General features: G+C 36.6%; 4 protein-coding genes across 7 annotated transcripts; 3 read left to right on the top strand and 1 right to left on the bottom strand.

The window, feature by feature from the left end:
• Positions 1–1,147: 1,147 nt before the first annotated feature.
• On the bottom strand, positions 1,148–12,851 carry LOC119073957 (peroxisomal targeting signal 2 receptor). 2 transcript variants are annotated; one of them, XR_005087122.1, is made up of 6 exons: positions 12,802–12,851; positions 4,071–4,273; positions 3,637–4,014; positions 3,117–3,574; positions 1,345–1,493; positions 1,148–1,275 (listed from the first exon to the last, which is right to left on the bottom strand). XR_005087122.1 is itself a non-coding variant. In XM_037179846.1 (4 exons), exons 2-4 carry the CDS (start codon positions 4,251–4,253, stop codon positions 3,203–3,205), a joined length of 933 nt encoding a protein of 310 aa, XP_037035741.1. In that variant the 5' UTR covers positions 4,254–4,273; positions 12,802–12,851; the 3' UTR covers positions 2,717–3,202. The 2 variants fall into 2 exon arrangements, 1 of the variants encoding a protein (XP_037035741.1); XM_037179846.1 differs by lacking the exons at positions 1,148–1,275; positions 1,345–1,493 and having other exon boundaries at positions 2,717–3,574.
• On the top strand, positions 4,794–12,641 carry LOC119073217. The gene is made up of 5 exons (XM_037178527.1): positions 4,794–5,218; positions 5,276–5,361; positions 5,430–6,009; positions 6,072–6,148; positions 12,186–12,641. Exons 1-5 carry the CDS (start codon positions 4,948–4,950, stop codon positions 12,639–12,641), a joined length of 1,470 nt encoding a protein of 489 aa, XP_037034422.1. The 5' UTR covers positions 4,794–4,947.
• A 147-nt stretch (positions 12,852–12,998) lies between the features above and the next one.
• Positions 12,999–15,019, top strand: LOC119073956 (arrestin homolog). Its single transcript, XM_037179845.1, has 5 exons — positions 12,999–13,186; positions 13,286–13,741; positions 13,800–14,012; positions 14,075–14,213; positions 14,272–15,019. Exons 1-5 carry the CDS (start codon positions 13,115–13,117, stop codon positions 14,610–14,612), a joined length of 1,221 nt encoding a protein of 406 aa, XP_037035740.1. The 5' UTR covers positions 12,999–13,114; the 3' UTR covers positions 14,613–15,019.
• A 2,508-nt stretch (positions 15,020–17,527) lies between these two features.
• LOC119073955 lies at positions 17,528–20,196 on the top strand. Of its 3 annotated transcripts, none has more exons than XM_037179842.1 (3): positions 17,528–19,050; positions 19,151–19,274; positions 20,066–20,190. In XM_037179842.1, exons 1-3 carry the CDS (start codon positions 17,780–17,782, stop codon positions 20,126–20,128), a joined length of 1,458 nt encoding a protein of 485 aa, XP_037035737.1. In that variant the 5' UTR covers positions 17,528–17,779; the 3' UTR covers positions 20,129–20,190. The 3 variants fall into 3 exon arrangements, with proteins under 3 accessions (XP_037035737.1, XP_037035739.1, XP_037035738.1); XM_037179843.1 differs by lacking the exon at positions 19,151–19,274 and adding an exon at positions 19,889–20,006 and having other exon boundaries at positions 17,529–19,050; positions 20,066–20,196; XM_037179844.1 differs by lacking the exon at positions 19,151–19,274 and having other exon boundaries at positions 20,066–20,187.
• Positions 20,197–20,795: the final 599 nt, after the last annotated feature.

The raw sequence follows: 20,795 nt of genomic DNA, 5'->3' as shown, positions 1-20,795 counted from the left end.
ACACTCGAATTTGAGTATTTTGAAACTAATGAAGTATTAGATTTTGCATCAATTTTTTTAACGGAATTTAGATCGGAAGTGACATATTAGCAAGTTTTGGTTGACATGAAGATGAGACTCCAATTTTATTTTGAATTTTTAATCTTTGTCCAACATTTTTGAGGATGCTCCGTGAAAGTTTTAATCCTCGAAGAGCTAAATTTTTCGAGGATAGAAATGGTTCTACCTTTCTCTAATCCACCGATTTTGGATTAAATGAAGCTACAGACTCATATTTATGATTTTTGAAAAAAAAAGTTGATCGGCATGAACACCTTTACTTATTGTGACTACATTCGGCCGAGCTGTAGAATTAGTCATGTTTTGTAGCGACAAATTGAATTTTATAAAAATCGTTGCATTTTCCATAATTAGATGTGTTGATTTAAAAAGTTACACATCTCAGACAATTGTCAAGCAATTGCCCCGCGACATTTTGAGTCCCTCATAACCCCACGGACTTTCATTGATGCTATTGGCCGCTGATGAACGTGAGGACACGAAAATATTTTTTTTTACTTTTTTGGACCTAGATCAGAAAATTCAGAAAATTTTTGTCTGGCAAAGTGTATTTGGTTCATTGGGATCTGTAGGCGTCTAATGGCACCCGTTTCGAGTCGTGGGGTCATCACGACAAGAAACTGCCATTTCCCGGATTTTGTTTTGTCTGGCATGCCCTAATCTAGGTCAAACAGCATCAATGAAAGTCCGTGGGGGTTATGAAGGACTCAAAATGTCGCGAGGCACACAGATCTGTACGTTCTAGGAACTACTTTTGGAAAAACATTTTCCCATAATTTTCATGAATTTTCACCAATTTTCCTTAATTTTCCCAAAAACTTTTTTTGCGAAAATCTAAGAAAATTATAGAAAAATATGGAAAAATCTTGGAAAAAATGGGAAAATGTTTCCTCAAAAATAGTCACAGAGTATCAGGGCACGTAAGAAAAGTAGTAAAGTTGTTTGTGTTGAAAAGAAATTTAAATAAAAGTCTGTCAAGTAGATCAGTTTAGTTAAGTCAATGGGCAGCAAATCAATGTAATTGGAGCAATTAGAAAAAACCAATGAAAATTGTATGCCAAAATGATGTAAAAAAGTTTATTTTCCATGTAACAATTAACAATATAACATTAGGCATTCATACTCTTAGGGTCGATGTTTCCTGGTAGAGTGTGCTTTCAGATTCGGTGGTCAATCTAAGGTCACTTATATACCAGTTATAGTAAAAGTCGTTGGCTGTGTTTAATCAAAAAAAAATTAGTTTGACTACTTAAACTCTTGGATCACATCGGATGAAAAGCGTACCACATTCTTCATTGTTTCGTACCCGCAATGGTCATCAGACAGGCAGCTTGAACATTTCTCAATGTTTGAATGAAATCAATCCCAACGATTGATGCGATACGATGCATTTCCATTGAAAATTTTATATTAAAAATGTTGTCGACCTACTTCTGAAGGATCTTTTAGTCTAACAAAAGTCGTTAGCGTAAAAACTATTTTCAAAGCAACAGACACAAATATTCAACAAGTTTAAATGAAATGTTTAACTGAGTTCATTGCCAAAGAAAAAGGTCAAATGTCGAAATATTGAGATATGATGACAAAATATCACACGAAACATTATACCGGCGATTTTATCAATTTAGAGCGCAGCACTGAAACGTTCGTAACCTTATCCAAATTTGAAATTGAGCAGATACGATCATCTTGCATCACAATAAGTTCAAAATAATTTGTTTCCTTCTCTGTGTTCTTTATGTAGCCTTTTGCATAATGTTCCATTGAACTAAATGCACGCATATATCATCTAAACTATATACCATGGACTACCCTCATATCGTTGTCATATGTATTTTCACGTCACGACAATCAAAAGAATTATTCAAAAACTTAAAAAATTCTCATGAAAACTGGCCAGTCCACTTTTTTCGTGACCCTTTCAAATGCCATCACATCATATATACAGCCGAGACCAAACCAAACAATCATTTAAATCAGTCGAAAAGGGTCAATATATTAAAAAAAACTCGTTTTGGATGACCTAAAATGTCCTTTTATTATTTAACAGAGACACGGTTCGACCAAAAAGGGGTAGATTTTTGCATAATAAATGTTTCGTCTTTGGATATGAATAAAAGGTTGGCATATGTACTGTACGCAGAAGGGTTGAAGAAATAATATTTAAGTTTCTGGTGTATTACCGAAATTAGTTGAGTTTAAGGAAAAGGATTTGAGCATTTCTCACTTAATTTATGCAAAATCACGAATTGAATTTGGGAAAAATTATCCAAATCAAATGAAAATTTTTGGCTTACGTTTCTTATCCGTTCGTAGATGAATAGGACATGGTTGCGACATAAATTTTATCTTCCGCTGCTTCATCGTTTTTAAAAATCATTTAATAAGACACTGTCCATAACCGGTTCTGTCTTATTCAAAAAGGTCACTCTCTGGGAACTTGTGTTTGGAAATAATAAAAACAGAGGTAAGTGCACTCATGACTTCAACCCCTTTCTTATATTCGATTAAAAAGCTGTGTGTGAGAATTATTTACATAAGACAAGACTATATTGAAGGAAAAAAAAGGGTTTCAGCATTTTGGCGAAAACCAGTTTGACCGGTAATGATATGGTGGTGATGACCATGTTACGATTCAACAGGTAAGAATGCGGAAATATTATTCGGGCGCTTATGTATACATGCAAATGGTTCAACTGGTTGAATTTTACAATAACCCTTCGTGTATGTCATTTGCTTGCAGTATTATGGGGTCAGTAGTCAGCACATAAGATTAATATGATGAGAAATGTGGGTTTTTGAACAATAACATGCTTTGATGAGAATACTTTATATTCGTACAAGAGGAAGAGACATGGTAGAGCCATAGGCTTCGTATGTTCCCGCTCGATTAATGTAAGGAAATATATGATGAAAAATGGTCTTTCGCACAGTTGCCACCTTTATAAGCATCTGTTTCACTGTTTGTGAAAATCATACATTGATGACACCGATTCCAGCACACCGCTTGCGTCATAATTGATAATTGCAAAAGTTAGAAATTTCACAAATCATACCTGACCGCATCACACGATGTGTTGACCTTCTCAGACATCCTTACCTCGCAGTACTGTGGCGTTATTCCAATCCGTAGCAATAGTTCTCAATTAGAAATTCCTGCAACTTTCGACGAAAACACTTCTACAAACGAATCCCATCCACAATCAACCAACTGATTATTTCGGAACGGATTCCAATCCAAGCCGAACGCACTGTCGGTATGATTTTGAATACTTTCAGCCGGATCGAGTGGTTGACTTAAGTTCCAAATTCTTGTCATACCATCATAGCTTACCGACGCCAGCAGATCGCTGTTATGTGGCGAATACCGAATTTTGCGTATTGCTGTGCAACCTGAAAAAACCTGTAAAAGTGGCACTGAATAATGTCGAATGTCCCAGAGTTTCAACAGTCCTTCTGAGCCACCGGTTGCAACGACGTTAGGATTGGTCGGATTCCAGTCGCATGTCAGAACCTTTAAAAATTGAAATGAATTGAGTTCTTGTTTCGGCTACGGACGAATTGATCAAAAAATACCTCTGGACTGTTTGTTTGTACAGTTATCATAGCAGTGGAACAGTTGGTATTCCAAAATTTTAAGCATCCATCGCCACTCACGCTAGCAAATACATCTCTGTGGTTGGGTGAAAACTTTGACTGATACACTAGCTGCGAATGATCGCTGTAGGTACTCAAAGTTTTGGAATACAAAATGTCCCATAGCTTGACAGTACAATCCCAACTCGAGCTAATTATCCTTCCGACGTCGTTTTTCTTACAGTCTACGGAGTAGACTTCTTCAGAGTGTTCCTTATAGCACATCGCTGGAGTGGTCGACGAGGCGTCGCTGCTATTCCACAATTGAATACTACCATCACCAGATGCCGTACATATTAGTTCACCGTTACACCAATCCTTTGACGGAGAACGTTGAATGATTGGATGAAAGAAAATTGTTGAGTTAAACTTACAGCATCAAACAAAGCATCAGCCCATTCATAGCTTTGTAAGCAGATTATTTCGTTGTTTGGCAATTGTTTTAGCAGGAACAAAGTTCCACTTCCTTTTCGACCAAATTGTTGACTCGTAGCGACAATCAAAAGATTAGGATTATTTACGGAGAATTTGACCCCGTACCCATGTCTTTCTGGCATGATAAATGTTGACGTCTTGCCTAAGGGTTGCAAAATACGAAAAAGAAAATTTTACTTGAATGTCGTCATTGGTCATTATAAGTTACATTGTATTTCATTTATCGATTTTCGTTTGCCTTATTGCAAAAATGGTCTGTTTGCTAATGTTCCATAGTAAAGGAAAGTAAGTAAACCTGTTACAGACGGCAAGCATATGACCAGGACCATTATCGGGTCTATTACTTCCATCGATCAAGATCAAAGTATTTTTAATCGGTTTATTTCAAATCTTGTACTTCAATTTTTTCAACATGTATTTTACTATATAAAGGACAACATTACACAGAGCTTGTCGTTATTTTTGTCGTCGTTATAGATAACAGATGAATAGTCGTAACAGGTTAAAAAGCCCGTCGGTGCAACTTCAGTGCATTTTAAGTTCGAAAACGTGACCAAAATGAATCATGGAAATTGTCAAAATATTTTCAGGAAGGAAATTGTATTCGCACGAAAGATGATAAGTACCGACGAAATCGTCACATTGCGTCATTGCACACAATGTTTATCTAATCTAATCTTAAAATTATTTTTTATGTCGTTGCCATGGATTGTGGTGTGTAAAAACAAATTAATAACATAAAAGCAAGTACGACAACTACATTCAATAACAGTCTGCCAATTTACATCAATATCACGACATAAAACACGGGTTATAATGCCGCCTAAACTCACGCTTTTGTTGGTAATCGGATTGCTGACCTTGACACATAATTGTTACGGTCAAGCACTGGAGTCAAGATTTATAGTACAATTGGGTCATTTCACGCAACCGTTTCTGAATCAGACCGTCATTCGTTGTGCGGGAACACTAATATCTGAGACACATATTCTATGTACAGCCAGTTGTGTAATTGTTCAATCACCAGCTGAAATTGCCGTCAATATAAAAGTAGTGACATTGGTACCAGAGGGTGGAAATACTTCAAGTACAATGTGTACAGTGACTTCAACAAAGTCAAAATTTTAACAAAATCAATTTACAGGTTCAACGCTAGTGCCTGCCACTGGAGTGTTCATCCACCCATTCTACGACCACAATCAATACGCTAACAATGCTGCAATCGTGACGGTGGGTAAATTGAACATTTAGAAAAGGTCTAATAACGGATGACCTAACGAACTGAGGAACCATTTCAGACAAATGTATTAAGGTTAAATCCGCATTTGGGATTTGCCCCAAGATCACTCGGAAGCTTATCAACATCTACGCCGTGCAACTTATTCGGATGGGGAGGAGAGCTATTAGATCCGCGAAGAGATGCAGTCATGGTTACCGGCCCAGTTGCTTGTGATCCAAATTATCCTCAGAGTTATTGCACAGTTTTCGATTCGGTCAGTCATTCAACTTGTGATGCAATGCAGGGTTCACCGCTCACATGTGGAAATGATGATATCACCGTAGCAGGTTTTGTGACTACTGATGGAGGATGCAGCACAGACACTGGTCGAACAATGCTAAATTATCATTCAATCCGTGATTTTCGTGATTGGATTGTAGGCGTTTTTGGACCGGAGCTTCCTGCACGCGACGCTGTAAATTTTATTGTGACGGTATTGGAACGAAACGAAACCTCAATTCCTCGATGTTTCGGAACAGTCATTGCGTCAAATCGTGTATTAACAACAGCTACTTGTGCTACGATTGATTCGTCATTGCATGTCGAACTCCTGGTACAAACGAGAATCGTTCAAGGATCTACGTCATCGTCCACTAATTGTAAGAGATTTTGTGTTTTAACATTGGTGAGCAAAATTTTAATTTAATTTTTTCTTCAAAAGTCGCGACATCTCAGATCTACATCCACCCTTATTATAGCGAGGAAAACCCACTCGAAAACAATGTTGCGGTCATTGAAGTAAGTTTTCCCTGCGGTGTAGATCTAGTAAAATTGTTGAAACTCATTTCGCAGATTAGCGGTACGTTTGACCAAAGAATTGTTCCACGAACGCTCGGAAATCTACAGCACAACAGTTCATGCCAACTATTCGGATGGGGTCCTACAGATATTGGATTTACTCGCGGCGATCCAATAAATGTGAATGGGCCGCAATTATGTGAACCCAATAAGAATCCACAAGCGTTCTGCACGATGCATCCAACAATCTTTCACTATTCGTGTAATGCGATGACTGGTTCCCCAGTCACTTGCGGAGGAAACGAATCAGTGGTGACAGGATTTTTGATCAACAATGCAACATGCAACAGCAACATTGGTCAAGCATCGCTGCGCTATCACTCAGTTGGTGAATTTACTGACTGGATATTGAATCCGACTAATGAACGGAGCACGTCAGTCTCTACTAAAGTGTCGGCATTTTTCGTATTTGTTTCGATTTTATTGAACAGCCTAGTCAATTAAAACATTTTGTGCTTGAATACAAATTCTTGTTGTCACTGCATTTTTGAATCTTTCGGAGCAGGTTTATTAGTATGGGCACATTAGATTTTGAGCTTGCAAAAATTAGTAACAAGCTAATATTTTCGGTATTCGGTGGTCCGTAGGGACCTATACAATATCCCAAAAGTCCCACTCGATCCCACTTGAGCATTTTGAGAAAAGTGATAAAAACCGAAAAAATTGAGGTTAAGTGCAAGCATTTTTTGGTTGTTCTACCAAAATCCGAGTTTCGAAATTTTGTGTTTCAAATTTATTTTTACCTCATTCTAGATACTCCAAAGTATCCAAAAACACTTAAACACAAGAAACAAATATTTTTGCCCGCCAGAAATGACTCTTCAAAGTCAAAATTTCATGAAAAAATCGACTTCCCTGAAAAAAATTTTGACTTTAAACCGTCATATCGAAAGTCCGTATGACCAAATTTTTGCGGAAAGTGGCTTAAAAACCTCTTTGGACTATTCTGAACATTTTATAAAATTTTCGGATGTTTTGTTCTACAATATTGCTGAAAATGAACTGAAATTGGTTATAAATGAGATTTTATTGGTTTATACCCAAGAATTATTTATTTTAATTGGTTTTTGTGTAAAATTAGTCTAAAATATAGGTCAATTTCACAAATTTACCCATTTTTCCTTACGTCATCATACAAAAAGCGAATAATAGTAGATTACATTGGATGCTGCGGAGGTAGTTCATTACATGAGGGATCAATTTTGTGATACTAGCCGAACTCACTCGTGTGGTTTTAAGCAACAAGCTTTGGAAACGGTTATTTTGACAAGTGTAGAGTTTGCATATCCGAGCCGAAGGCGAGGTATGCAACTACACGAGTCAAAATAACCGTTTCCAAAGCGAGTTGCTTAAAACCACACGAGTGAGTTCGTGAGTTCATAAAATTGATTCCGAGTGTAATGAACTACCAAGCAGCATCCAATGTATGCTGTTTTATTGCCTATTCACCCGGAATATTGTTGTTACGAGTACATTTTTCCACCCAAGAACCTGACAGTTCAAAACCAAAAGTGTTCAAGAAGACACTAGCAGATTCTTGAATATCAAAAGATTATTCTAAATTAATGTATAATTTCACAACATTTATGTCGCGCTATTTCATTCACTGCCAGACTAATAATAAACATAAAAAATACCGATAGCAAAAAACCAACAAAAAAAATCTGTTGTTGCATTGAAACGTTTATAAACGAATCTAGTCTGCTCATGAAATTGGCTCACACTTCTTCTTAACATTAATCCCGAAAGCATCACTGGCAACACTACTGTTTTGATGACATGTTGACAAACTACTTCGACTGTTTTGTTTTTGTGAAGTGCTAGATTCATATTTTGCGTAATATTTGTCGATTTTGGTGGTGTTACAATAAATTTTGCTGTGAAGTGAAGTGAATACATGATAATAAAGATAAAAGTGTTGATTGTTTTTGAAAATAAGTGAAAAATGCAAAAATTAAAATTGTTTGGCCATAGGTGTTCGTCGAAGTTGAAAAAATTGAAATTATGGCTATAGACAAAATGGCCGTCACTTATTTTTGTATTTTTTTTTCGAAAGTTTTTAATGAATTTGCTTAGATTGGTGTGCACTTAATTCAAGTGACAAAGTTTGTGATATTAAAACTAAAATAACATCGCGAGCATTGTTTCGATTTCAGTGTTAAAGAATATTTTATGTGATACATTTTTGCTGATAAGTAATGAAATTCTGCTGGTATGTAATGAAAATCTCCTGATATGTAATGAATTTTCATATGAGTATTCCTTCACTTGTGATGTAATGAAAAAGTTCCCACATGTAACGATCGCTTTCCGCGGGTGGGAAATGTACGTGTAACAACAATATTCCGGGTGGATAGGCAATAAAAATATTTCTTTATGATCGTTTAAGCCAGTTTGATTTGATTTGAGGCTGGAATGGAAATATGAGTAATGAACATAACATAGGAATCCCACTATAAAATTGGTTGTTTATATCCGATGGCTATGTGGGAAGATAATGCCCTGAATAGACTTAACTCATCCAGATACTAAACTTTGTTACTAAACTCAGCTATTCGTACGGAAAATTAACGAGTACCACATATCGATTAGGGCGGAAAAATAACTAAAGTTGGTTCATTGGACCAGGACTTGTTTTGATGGTCGGTGAAAGTGTTTCACTGCACTTACAGAAATTGCATTCGTTAAGTAGTTATCGGCATAAGAACCAAAGTTAGTTCCAAATTTAGGAAAATGTAGTACATCAGAAATGTTGACGTCTTGCCTAAGGGTTGCAAAATAACACAGAAAGAAAATTTTATTTGAATGTCGTCATTGGTCAATCTGAGTTAATCGTACACACACGGAATTTTGAAAACCGACACATTTTCTGTTTCTGTGTTTTACTTGAATTTCTCATTTCTCCATATAAAAATACATGCAAGATTCACGAAAAACAACTAAACGACGAAATAGAAAATGTGTCGGTTTTCAAAATTCCGCGACTGTATTTCAAAAATCGATTTTAGTTTGCCCTATTGTAAAAGTGGTATTAACAATTCCTCGTCAACTACTTCTGCTACCCTGTACTCTATATATACAGGTCTGTTCTTTACATTCCTGAACTGACACATAAAATTCAACGATAAGTTTGTCGTTCATTTCAATGAACCAAATGAAGAAGATTAACCCTCGCTTAAGATCAGCACCGAAAACAGAAACGAGAACATTTACTCGAACATGAAAACGAAAACCCCAACGATGATTCGGAAAGAAATCGTATACAGGATCAAATGCAAAGAGTGTTTCAAGTTTTATATTGGTTAGACAAAATACTACGATTTTAGATCAAGATTCAATCCTGGCTGCTCTAGTCAGGCCTTGTCCAGACAATGTTATTCATCACGAACCAGATTTTAATGAAGTGAAAATACTGGATGTCGAATCGGATTGGTTTATAAGCGAAAAACGCTAGAAGCATGCTACACTTGGCTGAACGGCGATTCTGCTCAAAAATTCAAATAAGTGAATATTCTGCATGAGATCGACACTAATGTTATGAAATCGTTCAAACAACTTCATGCTGGTTAGTTTTTAGGTCTTTTTTCCTTTGGAAAAATAATCTTATTATGGACACTTTATCTGTCCGTATATCCAAGTTCCATCTGTTCCAAAAATAAAATTAGCACAAATTGGTAGTTATTGAATAAATAGGTAACCATTTTTGAAAAAGAGGACGAAAAGTAGATTTCCAACGAGATAACTTTTCCATGCACTATGTCCAGTCCACATTGGAATTCGTGTTGAAAGTCAAGAGTTCTAATATACAACTGTATACAACTAGACATTCAAATCGTAAAAATATGCTTTTGTCAGTGGATACCACCACGCCGAATGTTATTCAAATAAGGACTAATTTCTACTCTATCGAATTTTCTCATATTTGATTTTTTTTCCTGCGAGAAAATGGGTCTTAAAACGTCACACTATTTTATGTGTTGTGAAATTCCCAAGGATATATTCAAGATTATAAGACGCGAGAGGAGCGAGTGGAATTTTTTCCAGTTAAAGAATTTCTGGCATTGATCATTCGCATAAAATATTTTTTAGGTTTTAACTATTTGACGAGACTGGATGTATAAACTCGAAATCAGGATGTTAAAACCTATTACGCGAAATTAAATTATTTTATGATTTATTCTGAGAAAAGAAAAAAGACCTCACCCGGCCGGTCTATTCTTGTTTTTTCTAAGTGATGTCATTTTTTTCATGTCATAATAAGTTGCGACCTTGACGATCGTTTTAGATTTTCACGACCAATATTTAGATTATTCGAATCAGAATGTGGTCGATATAATTGAAACCGTCTCCACTTTTAAGGTATAATTTGTTTACGCGATATTTATGTTTATCTAATTACAATTTTTGTTTCGATATTGTGGTATTAATAACAAGCTGAGTGCATTTTAAGTTCGAAACCATGACCAATGAAACATGAAAATTGTCAAAATATTTTTCAGGAAGGAAATTATATTCCCACGAAAGATGATAAGTGCCGGCGAAATCATCACATCGCGTCATTGCACACAATTTTTATCTAATCTATTCTTTAAATTATTTTTAAGGTCGTTGCCATGGATTGTGGTGTGTAAAAACAAACAAAAAGCGTAAAAGCAAGTTCGACCATCACATTCAATAATATAACAGTTTGCCAATTTCACATCAATATCACGACGTGATATACGGGAAATAATGTCGATTAAATTCACGCTTTTGTTGGTAATCGGATTGCTGACCTTGACACATAATTGTTACGGTCAAGCACTGGAGTCAAGATTTATAGTACAATTGGGTCATTTCAAGCAACCGCTTCTGAATGAGACCGTCATTCGTTGTGCGGGAACGCTAATATCTGAGACACATATTCTATGTACAGCCAGTTGTGTAATTGTTCAATCACCAACTGAAATTGCAGTCAATATAAGAACAATGACATTGGTCCCCGAGGGCGGAAACTTTTCAAGTAGAATGAGTACAGTCAACAAAATCAAAATTTTTACCAAATGAATTTTCAGGTTCAGGGCTACAGCCTGCCGGAGGAGTGATCATCCACCCATTCTACGACCAAAATCAATATACTAATAACGCTGCAATCGTGACGGTAAATTCAACATTTAGAAAAGGCCCAACAACTAACGACCTAATGAACAGAGGAACCATTTCAGACAGATACATTCAAGTTAAATCCTCATTTGGGATTTGCCCCAAGGTCACTCGGTAGCTTATCAACATCTATATCGTGCAACTTATTCGGATGGGGAGGAGAGCTATTAGATCCGCGAAGAGATGCGGTTATGGTTAATGGTCCAGTTGCTTGTGATCCAAATTATCCACAGAGCTATTGCACAGTTTTCGCTTCGGTCAATCATTCAACTTGTGACGCAATGCAAGGTTCACCGCTCACATGTGGAACTGATATGACCGTAGCAGGTTTTGTGACTACTGATGGAGGATGCAGCACAGACACTGGTCCAGCAATGTTAAATTATCATTCAATCCGTGATTTTCGTGATTGGATTGTAGGAGTTTTGGGACCGGAGCTTCCTGAACGCAAGGCTGTAAATTTTATTGTGACGGTATTGGAACGAAACGAAACCTCAATTCCTCGATGTTTTGGAACAGTCATTGCGTCAAATCGTGTATTAACAACAGCTACTTGTGCTACGATTGATTCGTCATTGCATGTCGAACTCCTGGTACAAACGAGAATCGTTCAAGGATCTTCATCATCGTCCTCAACTTGTAAGAGATTTTGAGCTTTGCAGAACTGAATTTTATTTTTTTTGATTTTCCAATAAAGACTGGACATCTCAGATCTTCATCCATCCGTATTTCAGCCAGGAAAACCTATTTGAAAACAATGTTGCGATCATTGAAGTAAGTCTCCACTGTGATGTAGACAAGCAAATAAGCAAAATTGTTAAAAATCATTTCGCAGATTATCGGCACGTTTGACCAAAGAATTGTTCCACGAACACTCGGAAATCTACAGCAGAACAGCTCATGTCAACTATTCGGATGGGGACCTACAAATATTGGATTTACTCGCGGCGATCCAATAAATGTCAATGGGCCACAATTCTGTGATCCCAATCATCCACAAGCGTTCTGTACGAGTCATCCTACAGTTTTTCACCATTCGTGTAATGCGATGACCGGTTCCCCAGTCACTTGCGACGGAAACGAATCAGTGGTGACAGGATTTTTGATCAACAATGCAACATGCAACACCAACAATGGTCGTGCATCACTGCGCTATCACTCAGTTAGTGAATTTACTGACTGGATATTGCATCCGACTAATCAACGGAATCAACGGAGCACATCAGTGTCTACTAAAATGTCGGCTCTTTTTGTATTTGTTTCGATTTTATTGAGCAGCCTATTCAATTAAAACATTGAATGATTGTACAGTGTAAGTATATGTAATCCCTAATTTTAATTAAAACATTTTGTGTTTGAATGCAAACTATCTTGTTGTCACTGCATTTTGGAATGAACCTTTCCCGTACTAAAGAGGATCGTTTCAGTAGGTGGCAATGTTTTTCTTTTACCGTACTTTCCCGTACTACCAACAATCGTTTCAGTAGGTTACAATGTTTTTTTTTTCTGTCGTACCAACGTGCTTAAATCTAAAATTAACCTACCCCACACACAAACTAAGCCTATGATCCGTTTACAATTTTGTTTAATTTCATTTGCGAAACCTTCCACATGCTTGACGACCATATAAAAAGTCAGTGTAAATGACAATAACTTCGCACTTCTGTCTGGTAGGTTTTCCAGTAACGAAACAGAAATCGAAAATATTTTTCCTACGATTTCCTCTTCATTCACTCAAATTCCGAAACAATCTCAGTTCCAAAAATGTTGCCAATACTTAGCTTAATCATGGTTGTGGCTGTAAAAGTCTTCAAGAAGACTACCCCCAATGGAAAGGTAAATTTATTCGTTAATTTTTCAAATTGATTTGTTCCCCCCACACGTACGGTCCAATTACATCAAATGAATTTTGTGCAAAATTGAATCGTCGCTCAGGTTACTTTCTACTTGGGAAAACGTGATTTCATCGACCATTTGGACTATTGTGATCCCATTGATGGTGTCGTGGTTGTGGACAGTGACTACTTAAAAGGACGAAAGGTTTACGGTCAACTGATTACCACATATCGATATGGAAAGGAAGACGATGAAGTTATGGGTGTCAAATTCTCCAAGGAGATGGTCTTGGCTCGTGAACAAATCGTGCCAATGATCAATCAGAAAATGGAAATGACACCATTGCAAGAACGATTGGTTAAGAAACTGGGTCAAAATGCTTTCCCCTTTACGTTCCAATTTCCACAAACATCTCCCAGCTCAGTAACTCTTCAAGCTGGCGAAGAAGATGAGGGAAAACCATTGGGTGTTGACTATACCATTAAATGTTACGTTGGCGAAACTGAAGAAGATAAGGGACATAAGCGTAGCCAAGTCAGCTTGACTATTAAGAAGGTATTGGTTGGATTGAAAGTGTGTGAAAGTTTTGATTTTAAAATTGTTATGTGAACAGCTTCAATATGCCCCAGCTACCAGAGGTCGTCGCCTTCCCAGTTCATTGGTTAGCAAAGGATTTACATTCTCTCAAGGAAAAATCAACTTGGAAGTTACTCTTGACCGAGAAATCTACTATCATGGAGAGAAGGTTGCAGCTACGGTTGTCATCACAAACAATTCACGTAAAACTGTGAAGAACATTAAATGCTTTGCAGTTCAACACTGTGAGGTGAATTTCGATGGTTTGTTGTCGGATTTTGTCATTTTTCTTATGAAAATCATTGATATCAGGTAACAATGGTCAATGCTCAATTCAGCAAACATGTTGCCTCACTTGAAACTCGCGAAGGATGCCCCATTACACCAGGTGCCAATTTCTCGAAAACATTCTTCTTGGTTCCTCTTGCTTCAAGCAACAAAGATCGTAGAGGTTTGGAACACAATGTTTGACCTTCGAACCTGTCAAAATTAACAAATTCGTTCAACAGGAATCGCCCTCGATGGTCATCTAAAGGACGAAGATGTGAATCTTGCCTCATCAACATTGGTCGGTGATGGTAAATGTCCATCCGACGCTATGGGTATTGTCATTTCGTACTCCGTACGCATCAAATTGAACTGCGGCACACTCGGTGGCGAACTAACAACCGACGTTCCATTTAAATTGATGCACCCAGCACCCGGAACCGTTGAGCGTGAACGAGTGAATGCAATGAAGAAAATGAAATCGATTGAGAGACATCGATACGAAAATTCTCATTATGCCGATGATGATGACAATATTGTCTTTGAAGATTTCGCAAGACTCCGAATGAATGAACCAGAATAAATGGCTGGAATCTGTTGAACATGGTGGAGTTCGTGGTCTGCGACCTTGTAAAATAATTTTTCTTTTTTTTTCTTTTTGACTGTTTAAGCATTTCCTAATTAGTCAATTATCTTTCGTTACGTTAACTTTTTGCGTTTCAATGTGAAGGCTGCTCTTGTAGGCGTAGACACTGTATTTTTTAAAAATTAATTTTTATTTTTTTCTTGTTCTTAACAAAAACAAAAACCGAACCAGATGTGAATTCTATAAACGAACGAAACCAATTCCATTTGACGAATGGAATTCATGGATGTTGTAGAGAACTAAATTTTACTCCGAACCTACTTTAACACTCTGAATACATTCTACCTAACAATTATGTTAAATTCATTTGAGTTGACGAATAAAGTTTAGTTTGTGAATATATAGCACGGATGTCTACTTATTTTTGTCGTAAATTTTTATTTCAGCACAATCTCACTCACCGGACACTGTCGTTTCGATAGGGAAAATCATTTTCCAAGCACAGAAAAACTTCACAAAATTAACCGAAGTCAAAAACAAAATCGAATTTCTTTTCTAAAGTGACTTTGACCTGCTTCGAATAGGAAGTAGAACTGGCTTTTAAAAACATCAAAAACGACATTTAAAATTTAAAAGGCGACGCTGGCCTACATAAGGAAACATAAATCCGTTCCTATGTAAAACGATAAGCCAATAAATAGCAAAAAGAATTTCAGTGCCGGTTGGCCACGCCTCTTTTCTAAGAAAGTGCATGTACAACTTGGAAATTAGGGGTCCGATGGCTCGTTATATAAATGGATAAGAACATCTGCATCTGCGACACATATATGATTTGAAAAATGTAGAGGAAGGGGTAAGACATTGAGTTGAGTTTTATGTTGAAAGATTTTTCAATTTCAACGGAATTGTATTAAAGTAGGATTGATAGTTTTCCGTTGACTTGACCGTTTGCTGTACATAATTTATAATCCAATAGCATTTGTATGGCTGCAATTTCATCCTAACGGTATTTAACGGTTCTGAAAATAACGAACATAAAGTTTTATACCTGGTGATTGTTCGCGTCAATCTACTAAAAACAGAAAGTTATCGTCAAAATGAAATGAATAGATCGATGGACTAAAGACTGACAAACGTAACTGACCGAACTTACTGTTCTTAAGAACAGAGAGTTGTGCTATTATTTTCTTTGCAAATAAGTTTCCACAAGCAACTCACAGTCAGGGTTGTGCTGCTGTTACTCTCAATCAAATACCTTACTTGCAGTTCCTCTTTAATGTGCCTCAAAGTTTAAATCCGAAAATATTTTTTTTACTCAAATTTATCGGAGTTTTCGGAGATATCAAGTTGTTTTCCATGAGCTGGACCAAAAAAATTTTCAATCTTTGCAATTCTGTGGAATAAATTTTGAGTTTTAATTTGTAAGTCTTGGGTCTACCTAAATTCCAAATCATATAAATCAGAAAACTTTCCGTTCAACGTGATAATATTCTGTTAAAAACAGATCTAGTGGAAGAATTATACGAATTATACGAAGTTACATTGTCAACAATTACAATCCAATCGAAGTTATTCGTTCCACATGCGATTTACATGTTATAATACATATACATACGTAAAAATGTCGCTACCAACGTGCATGTGGAATGAGTAGCGTCGATTAGATTGCAAAGGCGAAAACATAGTTTGGTGAAAAATGCATGCAAAAGGCATGAAAAATGATGTTCGTATCACAAGTTGTAAAATGCGTGAAAAATGTGTTTAATCACAGTCCAGACTTAACAATTTACATTTTATTAGCATCCAAACTCAGCGCTATTGGTAATTATTTTCGCCAAAGATACCAATAGTTTGTATTCCAATAAAATGTAAATTATTAACTTTGGACTGTGATTTAGCCCATTTTTCACGCATTTTGCAACTTGTGGACCGAACATCAATTTTCAGGCATTTTTCGTAGATTTTTTACGAACTATGTACTCATCTTAATTGTTACTTCTTAAAATTCCGAGACTGTAAACAACGAATAAATTCGGAGACACCATCCACTATTCACTTACTTTATGGAAAATAAACACAGCGACTCGACATACTTTCTGCTCTGGAAGCTTGTTTAGAAAACGAAAATCTAGATTTTTTATTTTAGTGTCATCGTTGTGCTCACAGTGCCTAATCAAAATTCACGAAATAAAAATCTAGATTTTCATTTGTTCAACGAAATTCTTGTGGAATCAATTACAAACCACAACAACTCCCAACTTAGAAAACATGTCGAATTTCAATTTTCTCTCCCTGTATAAAGGAATCCTCGGTATTTCTTACCCAATAATTTACCTCGCACTGTGAAATATATTTCTCTGCGAAGAGCTAGTTGAGTGCGACTGTCCGACACCAATATACGCGGCCCTTTCCAGAGCAAACAAGAAACATTTCAAAATGTTTGTTTTCTAACAATCATGAAATTGTGTACTAGAGTGTTAAGCCAATCAATTTCAAATTATAAATGGATTTGACGGATTAGTTGCATCGATCGATATTTGATATATCAAAGCGATATACCTAAATTTACAATCGCTGGACGTTTCAATGAAATTTCTGGTGAACCACAAACATCGGAACAATGGATGTGGGGACAGACAATAAAACAATCAATAAATGTTTTAACTAAAAAAAAACAAATAGATCAAAACAAACAACAATCGAAGACCATTTCTGTACTTCGCAAAAATTTCCTTAACATTTTTTATGTAACCTGAACGGTGTGAACGTATAATGGATATTAACCTACCTACAACTTCCTGCTCAAATTCACTAGTCAATTAATCTCATTGTTTCCCAATCGTAACGTCGCATAATAGATACTGTTCCATTTCCTATCACCGACTGTGGCAAAAATCCACAGTTGAAACAATTGTCGATACAGTTTTCATATTTCTTTCTTTCATATAAATCTACAACACTCGTTTGTTACCACAGAGAACCGTGACATTGCTCATTGTCCGATTGGCGATTGAATCGAATTGAAATTTATCAATATAAAATTCACGTTAACAGCACAAAATCAATCAGTACATTGAAAGCGGTTATACGAAGAAAGTCGCTGGGACTTCCACTTATCTAAACAATAAAAGAAGTGAAATTAATTTTCTGTCTTTGTAAAAATTATGAATGTGTCGGTTGTGGTGCTAATCTATGTTACTAGTTTGTTTGTGCTATCGCTGGCTGACGACGCAAAGCCCAATCAAAAACGAATTTTAAAATTGAAAAATGTTAACTATAACAAAACGGACGCAAAGCCAAGGACGACCAAGAAGTCACAGAGAAACAAGACCATATTCGTCCTGAGCAATCCAGTGGTCTATCCGCAAAAATTGTTTTCACCGAAACCGACAGAGAATGCGATAGCAAGGCCAACGAATCAATTCGATTTTCTAAACTTTGACGCATACATTTTGAAACCGCGAAGCATAAATTACACAGCAGTGTTGTCCAACGCAAACAGTAATGTACAGGAGAAGGAATCGAACCAATCACCCGAACCAACAACGAATTATCCACAAAACGAGTTCCTCGATTTTCCCAGGGCTGAGCCGTTAATTCAAACGACCGTTCCACCGTTCCTTGAGACAATTCCTATCGAAACAACGACACAGAAAATTAAAAAACCGCCAGTGAAGCTCGTGACGACAAAAAAACCAAAAATAAATTCCTTGTTCCCACTGGGCCTCGCTTATTTTGACTCCTTGAATAAATATCGCAAGGCCTTCGATACTTTGAGGAAGAAAGAAGGGTCGAAGAAATCCAGAAAAAAAACCAAAACAACGTCATCAACGACAACATCGACAACGACAACGACCTTACCACCAACTACAACGACCGTAACAGAAGAACCATTTACTGAAACCATAACCAACCGCGAATATGGATACGTGGCGACACCAAATTTGGACGAGGATTTATACGAAGAACCGCACTTCGAGTCGTACAGATATAAGCCTAGGTATCATCACAACTACGAGGATGAGACTGAAAGAAATCGATACGAGACAACAGCCCGTTATTTGGACTATGATACGTTCGATCGTGACGACAATCACTATGAATCAACAGAATCAACCGAAACAGTTACAACGACGACAAAACCACCGAATTCGGCGCGTCGCAGACCGAGGAATAAAAATTTACATTCGTCGAGTGTGAAAAGCAATTTTTTGTATGATCGTTACACTAACTATCCGCAAGAAAGCCGACGAGTGGTTTCCGTAGCAAGGATGGATAATTACAAAGACAGACGAAATAATCGCAGCAACTATCAGGAAGCGAGAAAAACCGATGAAAGAGGAGATGCAAGAGGCGACGCAAGAGGAACGGAAAAAACGGACGGAGGTGAAAAGAAACATAAAAACATCATCCCAATGCAACGACATTACTTCCAGTGAGTTTATTTCGTTCCGAATTTTTATCGAATTTATCTTTGTTTTGTCCGGTGTTTCCGAACATAAAATTTTATAAAAGATCCACCCTTTCGACTTTAGGGACATTTTCACTTCAAAATTGAGTCCTCATTTACTAGAATACGGTCATGTCATGGAAAATGATCGAGGATGGGAGGAGAGATACGAAAAGAAAGACATGAAAGACAATCGTCATCAGGGAAAAGTAAACTTTTGTTTAGTTTATTGGTTGTAGTTTAGTGCAAGTTATAGCAAATGTACAAAGAGACTATTCGCACCCAATAATTATTTTGCAAACGACAAGCATACCCAGAGCCCATTTTTGAAAAATTGATTTGCTAAATTTGCTAAAATTTTCCGAAATTTGCTAAGGCCAAAAACACACGAGTAATTTCGTCTTGTTTTTCCATTGTAAACCGATTTCGAGCATACGCTAGACAATGGAAAACACTTCATTGTCGATTTCAGCAAGACAAAATTACTCGTGTGTTTTCGGCCTAATAAACAAATAAACTGTCCAAAAATAGGCCCTGGCATATCATCATTACGATTAGCAAATCTTCTTCAATACTGTTAGTGTCAGCAGATTTGTAAAAAAATCTTTGACTTCACTGGTTTTTGATATGGGAAATTATACTCGATGGATTGATTATAGTCGATCAATCAGTCAGCTCTACAACTTCATCAGCACATTAAGAACCAAAAAACCGATTGAATAATTTTGACCAATTTTACCAGCTCATTAACCAAATGTTTTTTCTCCCATTAATTTTGCATGTTCGGTGGTTCCACTTAATAAACTCATTAACAAAAAACAAGATATGCTAATGCCATTAACGATGGTGCTTACAATGCTGGTGTTGGTAAAGGGAATGAAAACCACTATATTGAGCAGCATGAATTGTCTGTGCCGAAAAATGGTACATTTCAAAAGAGAGTTAGTTTCGCGGCTTAATTCTGTTCGCTATTTATGGCTAATGATGACTTCATTTTCAGGTGAGATGGAACGACAAAAAAGGAGGATTCGGTGAATTGTATTATGATCTTAATCATCATTGAACTGTAGATAATAACTCAACTTATTTGTATTTATGGAAAGATATAAATAAAGGTTGGAACTTTGTGGATTGTTTTTGGATGGGTTTTTTTTTTGTTGAGACAATTGAGATAATTGCGTTGCGTCGACTAATGAAAGCAAAACATTTGGCGAATTAGACGCAAATTTTTGCAATTAGTTTTTAAGTGAGAGAGTAAATCGGAATAGGATGGTCACGTCAGAAACACACAAGATTTATCAAGCCAAACGAATGGGTGAATGATGACTGGGTAAGTGGAAAAACCCCGGGAAAAAATATATTTCCGCTAGTAATTAGCGAATGAATTAAGTTGCAGTACAAATTGATTGAATCAAAGCATTGAATCGGAATTTTAAAGAGTATTGTCCGAAGGTTTTAACGATTGTAACGCTTGTAACGATACAAGCAGTGGTAAAGTTGGATGAACACGATTAATATTATTGTTTCAATCCGATTTTGTTAAAGAAATCATCTATCGCTTGCCACAGAAATTTCATGAAATTTTTCAGACTCCCAATGAACGATGTTTTTCAATTTCTATGCATCCTAGATTACGCTAGGCCAACCAGGTAAGTGGTAAGGACAGCACACATAGACTAACCCTCAACTGACGTACAATCCGACGAACTACGATATACATGGTCAAACTA

The sequence above is a fragment of the Bradysia coprophila genome, unplaced genomic scaffold (assembly GCF_014529535.1).
Source record: "Bradysia coprophila strain Holo2 unplaced genomic scaffold, BU_Bcop_v1 contig_138, whole genome shotgun sequence".
Lineage (NCBI taxonomy): Eukaryota > Metazoa > Arthropoda > Insecta > Diptera > Sciaridae > Bradysia > Bradysia coprophila.
The sequence above is the reverse complement of the archived record's forward strand: the minus strand, read 5'-3'. Positions and strand labels throughout refer to the sequence as shown.

What these genes read in the sequence shown, in the direction of transcription:
- LOC119073217 (XM_037178527.1), top strand. Translation starts at nt 4,948, where the DNA reads ATGCCGCCTAAACTCACGCTTTTGTTGGTAATCGGATTGCTGACCTTG. An exon ending in ACAATGCTGCAATCGTGACG is followed by an intron (nt 5,362 to 5,429) that starts GTGGGTAAATTG and finishes GAACCATTTCAG; the next exon opens with ACAAATGTATTAAGGTTAAA. An exon ending in TACGTCATCGTCCACTAATT is followed by an intron (nt 6,010 to 6,071) that starts GTAAGAGATTTT and finishes TTTCTTCAAAAG; the next exon opens with TCGCGACATCTCAGATCTAC.
- LOC119073957 (XM_037179846.1), bottom strand. Translation starts at nt 4,253, where the DNA reads ATGCCAGAAAGACATGGGTACGGGGTCAAATTCTCCGTAAATAATCCT. An exon ending in CTGATGCTTTGTTTGATGCT is followed by an intron (nt 4,015 to 4,070) that starts GTAAGTTTAACT and finishes TCTCCGTCAAAG; the next exon opens with GATTGGTGTAACGGTGAACT. An exon ending in TACAAACAAACAGTCCAGAG is followed by an intron (nt 3,575 to 3,636) that starts GTATTTTTTGAT and finishes CAATTTTTAAAG; the next exon opens with GTTCTGACATGCGACTGGAA.
- LOC119073955 (XM_037179842.1), top strand. Translation starts at nt 17,780, where the DNA reads ATGAATGTGTCGGTTGTGGTGCTAATCTATGTTACTAGTTTGTTTGTG. An exon ending in ATGCAACGACATTACTTCCA is followed by an intron (nt 19,051 to 19,150) that starts GTGAGTTTATTT and finishes TTTCGACTTTAG; the next exon opens with GGACATTTTCACTTCAAAAT. An exon ending in ACAATCGTCATCAGGGAAAA is followed by an intron (nt 19,275 to 20,065) that starts GTAAACTTTTGT and finishes CTTCATTTTCAG; the next exon opens with GTGAGATGGAACGACAAAAA.
- LOC119073956 (XM_037179845.1), top strand. Translation starts at nt 13,115, where the DNA reads ATGTTGCCAATACTTAGCTTAATCATGGTTGTGGCTGTAAAAGTCTTC. An exon ending in AGACTACCCCCAATGGAAAG is followed by an intron (nt 13,187 to 13,285) that starts GTAAATTTATTC and finishes ATCGTCGCTCAG; the next exon opens with GTTACTTTCTACTTGGGAAA. An exon ending in AAGCAACAAAGATCGTAGAG is followed by an intron (nt 14,214 to 14,271) that starts GTTTGGAACACA and finishes TTCGTTCAACAG; the next exon opens with GAATCGCCCTCGATGGTCAT.